Consider the following 8034-nt stretch of genomic DNA (forward strand, 5'->3'; position numbering starts at 1 on the left):
AAGTTACCATTGTCATATTGTTATCTAAACATCTGTACAAATATCACTGACAATTACAGTCTGGGAAGGTCTAAACTGGTACCGAGTACTTGCAGCCGAATGATGAGATCTTGTACGTTTCCGAATGTTCGGTGTCTGTATCTCTATATCAGTGCTCATTTAACGCCTCATTTCCACCTGTCTTCATATCTGCTCTATATTGTTCTTTGACATTTTACTAGCATAGTGCTCATGACAAACTTAATATCTTCATGGAGGTGTTTACCCTTCTTTAGATATCTGGACCATAACTCAAGAAGTATAGGTCTGACACTCTATGCATATTTGCTTCTTTGTAATGATCCAATTAGTGCGGACAGACAAAAGTGATAGTTCAAAACATGCACTGTTCCGATCGCACCCCGACGTGTATTCCAAAAAGATAATAGAGGATGCCAATTTCATTCGAGGAAATAGCAATGAGAGCTCTTGGAGATCTGTAGGGAATGGTACAGCGAGAAAGCACTCGAGATCGAAGTGACGATCGCCATCTTAGATCCCACGCCTCTGAGAGCTGCATGCTTTTGTAAAGACATTTCGATGCACAAGGACGGGGTCATTTCTGACAACCGCAAATGGATTTATCTAACACATACTTTGGTAGTAATTAAGAATGAATTGGACAACGCCACTTGTGACCGAACACGACTAGCAACCTGACATCTGCAGCTCATTCTTTGAAACTGTCCTTAGATTTTATTTAATTTCCACACCAGCATCACAATTTGATTTCAGAAATGAAAATATGAGCACGGAATTCTAGTTTTAAATGTTATTTTGATATTACAGGCAATGGTGTGAATCACGATCAAAGACTCAACAATAGTTTTAAGAGCGGTTTTTGAGTGCTTCAAGGTGTTTACTTCCTAGCTTGTGAGACTAACCATGAATTATGAGACATGAAACGTGGATGTGGCATTATATCCACATACATATTAGATATGTAATGATAACAGGCGTCACATTTATAAAAGCTACGTTCTGGCCTGGGGATACAGGAAAGCGCAAATACCTTCCTCTAAAACCACAGCAGCACTGTGTATATTTCAGGATGCAAAATATGTTTACAATTTGAGGTTTTTGACAGTGGAAGAAATCAACATTATGGGATAACTGAAATTAGATTATACGCAACATTCTAGCACGACATTGTGTGAAGCTCGATACTGACTGGCTGAGAGCTCGTCAAAACCGCACTAACGCGTTCAGTTTTTAAATAACATTTAGCCATCTTAAATCAACTATAAAAGATCTCGAAATTGAAAACAGAGTTCGTTTATCTGCTAATTGAAACAAATGACATTTACATGACTGCATATATCTATCTGTGTGGCAGCTTGTGTGTGCCAGAAGCAGTGCCATATTTAGGGACGCCGACTTAGATGGAACTCCCAAAGCAGAGCAACATGAAATTAGAAACGGATTCGGGATTCAGATCTGAACAAAGTATTCAGATTCGAGATTCGAATCCCGAATACGAAATAAATATTCAGATTCGGGATTCGAATCCCGAAACCCAAATCCCGAATCCCGAATCCCGAATCCCGAATCCGTTTCTAAGTTCACGTCTCCCAAAAGCAGACGCTTATTCCACTAGACCACGGAAGCGTTTTGTCGTGTTATGGAAGAAACTTGATGGCAGAAAAAATATCTTTGAGAACTCATAAGCACTATTCTGTGACTTGAGTGCTATGGTACATTTAGCTTTGTTTTCACAATATCACACAATCCATTCTCCAAGTGAACAATAGAAGCACTCAAGCATGAACCATAAAAACAAGAAGCAATCCAAGACGTCAGTGATTACGATGTAGCTATTCAGCATAACTTAATCATCTCTTGTGTCCCATCTGGACCTAAACAGCAGGATACCAACTGTTATCTTGGAATTGTTCAAAAAACATTTTTCGGACTGCAAAATAGAGTATGTTATTGCTTACCTTTGGAACCAAGAGCCTCGATGTTGAAACTGTTATCTTATCAATACTATAGGTAACAATGGTGTTCTTTGGAGGGAGTGCGGTAGTGAGAATAGTATTTCAGCGATATTACTGTGAGACAACTTTTGAAGATTGGACAAAAGTGTCTCAGGGTAGGACGTCTACCTCTTTGAACACACCCACGCTCATGTAAATAGGTTGGGTTCTTTGTCTGGCGAAATAGGTACTTACTGTACATAGTGTATTTGAACCTATGATCACTGAATCCTGGCACTGACATGGGAATAACTCGATTTGTGGCGCTGTAGATCAGTGGGTCACAATGCTTTCAGAATGGTTCAAACATACACATGAATCTACCACCATTATTGTTCAGAAATGGGCAGGGGATTTCAGTGAATGGCGTCATCACTGGAACTGATCAGCGAAGAGACAGTAACGTCTTTCTTTAAAACAAGAGAACGGTAGAATGACGATAACAACTTAAGAACAAAAGAACCCACTGATGGTAAGGAAATATTGATGTATATGAGCAGCTTGATCTGTGTAAGAGGTAAAGATCCCCATATAATAGCTCCAACAGAGCGCTGGCGAAACAATAAGGCTCCTAGCAATACCTTGTTGCTAAATGCGTGTTCTAACCCTAGTTACACTGTAAAGAACGGCAGTTGGGGATATCTTCTGCAAATACCATGTTTTCAGATGGGTATTCCAGTCCTGGATACCACGTAACAGACTTACACGTGTCTCTAAGGTAATAATTAATAGTTTAAATGATAATTTCTGAAAAATATATAAATACAGATTGGGGTCCTGCACTGTCCGTCTATTCAGACCTACCTCTTTAAAGAATGGAATTACTATGCAGTTCAGCATTCAGTACAGCCTAAGGTAATGGTATACGTAGGCATGGTGCTGACACAGCTGAAAACATTATAAGTGCAAGGGGATTGATATACAAAAGCGTTATGGGGATATATCTCAACTGTGATACTATCAACGACTGGGACACTCTGCCCGCTTAACCATTATAGCTAAGAATTCATTACTAATCATTACACAATATACCACAATCTACAGTCTTATGAATGAATTGACTTTTCCTCGCAAAGAAGAAAATACATGTACATTTGCAGCTCAAATGACTGACAGTTAATTTCAGTCTGACTTTAAACATGGCTGTCATGACGGCCATATTGGAAACTGTACTTTGAGTCAACACTCCGCCATGTTTGTGTATATCAGTATGATCAGTGTGTAAAGCAATCTTTTGATAGATTCTTTAATAGATAGAATTACTACATATCCACGGGCTTAGCATTCAGTGCAGCCGTAGATATCTTTTGTTGCACAAAATATTATGAACAAAGAATCCCATTTACCCCAGTACCTCAACAATGCTTACTATCCTCATCTCAAGCATATTGTAACAAACCCCAAAATTAATTAAACCATTCATTACATATCTCATTCATACACAATTGTACCAAAATATGCTAGTAACAAAAACAATAATACTATACTTACACTTTCTACTCATTCAAGAATTGTTATAAATATGAATATATGTCCCTCCACCTTTCCCATTTCAGTTTCATCTGTTTTATCAACTTCATTTTCTAACCTTTCATAAGTTCATCATTATTCACTTAATAAATATGTTTTTACTAACAAAAACAAAAATATACTAACAAAAATATAATCAAATTAAACAAGTTTCTGTCCTCAAACAATAATAATAACCCTTTATTATACTACATCGATATTAAATTCCAAATCATTCCCTATCTCTATTACTCTTAAATTGTTCAGCTATATTTTTTACTAAGAAATCACCTTTAAATTTCCCTTAGTGCACAAATTTTATTTTCAGTTTTTGCGGGTAGTAACACCACTGTTTCAAAATTTCTGGTTTATTGGTTTGTTTGTTTGTTTTTTTGTTTGTTTGTTTGTTTGTTTCCCTTCATTTCTTAGTAAGTGTACTACCCCTTCGCCGAAATACCATAGTTGTGTGTGCGACATTAAATAAAGCAAATTACAAACGACTGATATTTTAGTGGTCTATATATATTTTAGATATATCAATTTTCAATGAGGAATGGTGTATGTGCTCTTACTGACCATTTGGTATTTTGTCTATTTTATGTTGTATATGCAGTGAGACGTTAATGAACTATTTATGTAAGCAGGTATATTGGCGTGATCAAAACAATGAAACAAAGCATAGTATTCAACCTGTCTACCTGCACTGATTATGTTATTATGTTACACCCCCAGTAAAATATATTGGTAACATATATAAACGACTGTAATCTATAGGATTTAATAACTATTTTCTAATTTTCTTACTTTCTAACTTTACTCTCATTTGGCATGCATCATACATAAAACGAGATAGATTGGTAATGTCTTCAATTTCATTTAAGTGAGTGAGTGTGAAATAGATTTCACACATACAGGTGATGAGGACATATAAAATACATGTTGGAACAGAAAATGTCCTAACCACGACTTAGTGCATTGGTGGAGAACTCACATCTGGATGATGCAAACCACACTATCTCAAATGTACATGCTGACGTTGGTCCAGTAAAATTAATCTCCTGGTCCAGATTATTTATTTCATATTTGGATAAACCCCGCCGAATGGCTGGCTATTCATAGTGTTTTTAAATTATTTCCACACAAACGCGTAACCGGAATGAGGGATTAAGGAGTCGAAATATGTTATAACAGTACATATGTAGGTTAACGGTCGATTAACAACAGTCTTTGATAAACAGTTTTGTTTGTTTACTCCGGAGAACGTCGTGTTCTGCCACCAGATGTTTCCTCGATGTCCTGTCCACTGACACATCACCACTATGTTACCGGGCCCATTTTAGTCACCTTTCCAGATCTGATGTCCTTCTAGTGCTCGCAAGGCATGGGGAGTAGAGGTAGACGTGTACAAAAGACACTGATGTAGCGCCATCTGGTGACTGAAGTAGACGCAGTGGTCGAGAGCCTTGCACGACATGGCGCACTCGATAATGATGTTTGTCGTCACTGTTGCTGCTGCTTGCTGTTCAAACATGTTGTCCTCCAGGTAAAGAGTGTATGTAGTGTAGAGAAAACTATGATCACCTGCAAAAAAAGTACAGACAGATAAAGTGGGCGTCACCTTGACTTAGTACAATACAGGCTGAATTGGTTGCGCCAATGCGGAGATCGGTACTCATAATGTCTGTCACTGGATTGTGTGGTCTAGACTAGATTGCTGAATGTGGCGTTAAATAAACAGTCCCTCGGCCGGGCAGTCTTCGTTGATCATCTTCCTTGGTTAAATCCAGTTCATGGATTTAGACAAAGTAGCATTCTGAGAGACACTCTCACCATTTTCAGTTTTGCATCCTGCCATGTCACATACTGCACTGAAATACGACGCAAACTTTGGCAGTGTTACATTGGCCTCATCCAGTGTCCCGCATTAAGATGTACTGAGGATGATAAGAACACTATAAATTGTCATTCTCAGTATGAAGTCACTGACTTCGGTATTACTGTGATCCCCATTCCAATCAGCAACCATTTATGTGATCCCCATTCCAATCAGCAACCATTTGTGTGAACCTTGTGGACGGTTATTGTCTCTGCTTGTCTAAAGCTGCAGGATGTGTATCATTTCATGTTCTGGAGGAAACCAAGGCCATTACCGACAAATCCTTGGCCACTGACCGTCTTGTGTGATATCTGATGACTACTGTTACACTATGTTTGGCCCTTTTTATATCTACGACATCTTCATGTATTCAGGTATAGCAATAATATAATTTCAAACCCGTACTCTATTCCAGTGGCTTAGCCCACTCTGAAAGACATTGAACAGGTTCGTTGTAACTTTTTATGCCATATCCTTAGACAACATCAGGAATGTCTTAATTAACTGTTTCCGATACAATCATCATTGAAATTGTTTGAATAGCTGATGAACATTGTTGTCGACAATGGAGAAGTCACTAATGATTATATGACCACAGGTATGACAATGAGTTCCGATTGGGTATAACAAACTAGCTACACCAACACTTCCTGATCGTGTTTAAATAACATTGTATCAAAGCATGGCTGTTTCCGTATGTCAGCGCTCATTCACCTATTTTGTGACCCATGTTTACCAAATCCTGTACCTGTACTGCACAGGAGGTGATAGACCTTATAACACTCCCTGGAATCCCACTGGTTGTCCCGCCGTCTCCACACCGCGCATTTCTGACGGTCCAGATAGTCTGGCTCATTATCCGTCGTCACATCCCATCGTTGAGCAGTGACGGATTCACCGTTGACCCAGTTAAACTGCTTGTCCTTCCCAGTGTACACCATACCTAGCCACGCCTCCACTGAACTGTTGAAGAGAGGGGAGGAAAGATTAGTCGCAAAGTACATGAGGCCACGCCTGCACTGACCTGTCAGGGAGAAGAGAGGAGAGAAAAATCGCAAAAATTGTTATAATGCTGTCTAAGAACCTTACTTTCCAAGTGGGTCCAGATATGTGTTCATAGCCTCTATGTCCTCATCTGTGTCAGCAATAGCCACCACCATCCCATACTCCTGACATAGTTCCTGGGCCTGCTTGAAGCTCACATCTCGGGGCTTATATACGTAGGTCCTCACTGGGGACGAAAAGTTCAAGTTGATTAATACTATACAGCTGATAAAAACTATACAGCTGATCTTATCAGCTGCAAACAGCTGATCAATACTAAGATACTACAGTAACGTTCGTAGTATGAACGAGATCTATGGTGTACTAGAGAATGACACTATCGTGTATTGAAAGAGATTCTGACTTGATGCGTAATTGTTTCAGTGTTCATTAACGAGTGCTATTCAATTTCCAAGTGTTCATAACAGAGTGATATTCAATAGCCCGAGTGTTCATAACAGTGATATTAAAGTACAGTTCGATGTTTATAAAAGAGTGATATTAAATAGTTCCACTTTTCATAAAAGAGTGATATTCAATAGCCCAAGTGTTCATAACAGTTCAAGTGTTCATAACAGAGGGATATTATATAGTTCCATTGTTCACAACAGAGTGATATTCAACAGTGTTCAAAGTGATATCAAATAGCCAGAGTCTTCATAACAAAGTAATATTCAATGGCCCCAGTGTTCATACCAGAGTCATATTCAATAACATGTTATTTATCCTGCCAGATGCCATGGCCTATGTTTTCTTGTTGTGTCTGTCCAGCAACCCTCTCCCAAAGCTCACTGCTACCTACACACGAAGCAGCCACAAAATGCAGTAACAATTGTTATTACTCTATGATCGCATTAGTGTTTATTTCACGGTCAGAGCCCTACAACAGTGGCAATAACCACGGATCACGATATGGGTTGCAGAAGATTGCACAAACGTCTAACAAGCCATCTTGATTGTGATTTTATACATTTTTCTTTCTAGTCAAGGAATAATATAAACTGTCTGACATAAAGGACATTACACAGTCTTGCCTGATGTTGCCGAAACAGCCGAAAAGTGGTAATTCGATGGTGAGGTGTTGAGTCTATAGGATGCTCATTCTAAACCCGAAAAACAGCTAAATAACACAGCAACACAATATAACAGTATAACACAGTAACACAAGATAACCGTATAACAGTAACACAAGATAACAGTATACCATTGTGACAGTAACACAATACAACAGCGTAACACAGTAACACAAGACAACAGTATAACACGGCAACACAAGATGACAGTATCCCGAGACATTTACGAGTATAACAGTATGACACAGTAACACAAGATAACCGTATAACAGTAACACAAGACAACAGTATACCACTGTGACAGTAACACAGTGTAACAGCATAACACAGTAACACAAGATAACAGTATAGCACAGTAACACAATATAACAGCATAACACGGCATCACAAGATAACAGTATCCCTAGACATTTACGAGTCTCGTGTACGTCCTACCTGCAGAGCATTGCATTACTCCGATAGTTATCAACCAGACGCTGCTGAAGGGAAGGGGGACAGATGCATGCATTCCCGCCAT

At 38.8% G+C, this 8034-nt stretch overlaps 1 protein-coding gene across 1 annotated transcript; it reads right to left on the bottom strand.

The window, feature by feature from the left end:
* Nucleotides 1-4860: 4860 nt before the first annotated feature.
* Nucleotides 4861-8034, bottom strand: LOC137271922 (uncharacterized). Its single transcript, XM_067804305.1, has 4 exons — nucleotides 7953-8034; nucleotides 6490-6631; nucleotides 6149-6363; nucleotides 4861-5105 (listed from the first exon to the last, which is right to left on the bottom strand). The coding sequence occupies exons 1-4, from the start codon at nucleotides 8032-8034 to the stop codon at nucleotides 4861-4863; spliced, it is 684 nt and encodes a 227-aa protein (XP_067660406.1).

Source organism: Haliotis asinina, chromosome 2, assembly GCF_037392515.1.
Source record: "Haliotis asinina isolate JCU_RB_2024 chromosome 2, JCU_Hal_asi_v2, whole genome shotgun sequence".
Taxonomy (NCBI): domain Eukaryota; kingdom Metazoa; phylum Mollusca; class Gastropoda; order Lepetellida; family Haliotidae; genus Haliotis; species Haliotis asinina.

Coding starts and splice junctions, on each gene's coding strand:
- LOC137271922 (XM_067804305.1), bottom strand. CDS start 8,034: ATGGCGGGAATGCATGCATCTGTCCCCCTTCCCTTCAGCAGCGTCTGG. Junction 6,632..7,952: donor AGTAATGCAATGCTCTGCAG/GTAGGACGTACA, acceptor TTTCGTCCCCAG/TGAGGACCTACGTATATAAG. Junction 6,364..6,489: donor TATCTGGACCCACTTGGAAA/GTAAGGTTCTTA, acceptor TCTCTTCAACAG/TTCAGTGGAGGCGTGGCTAG.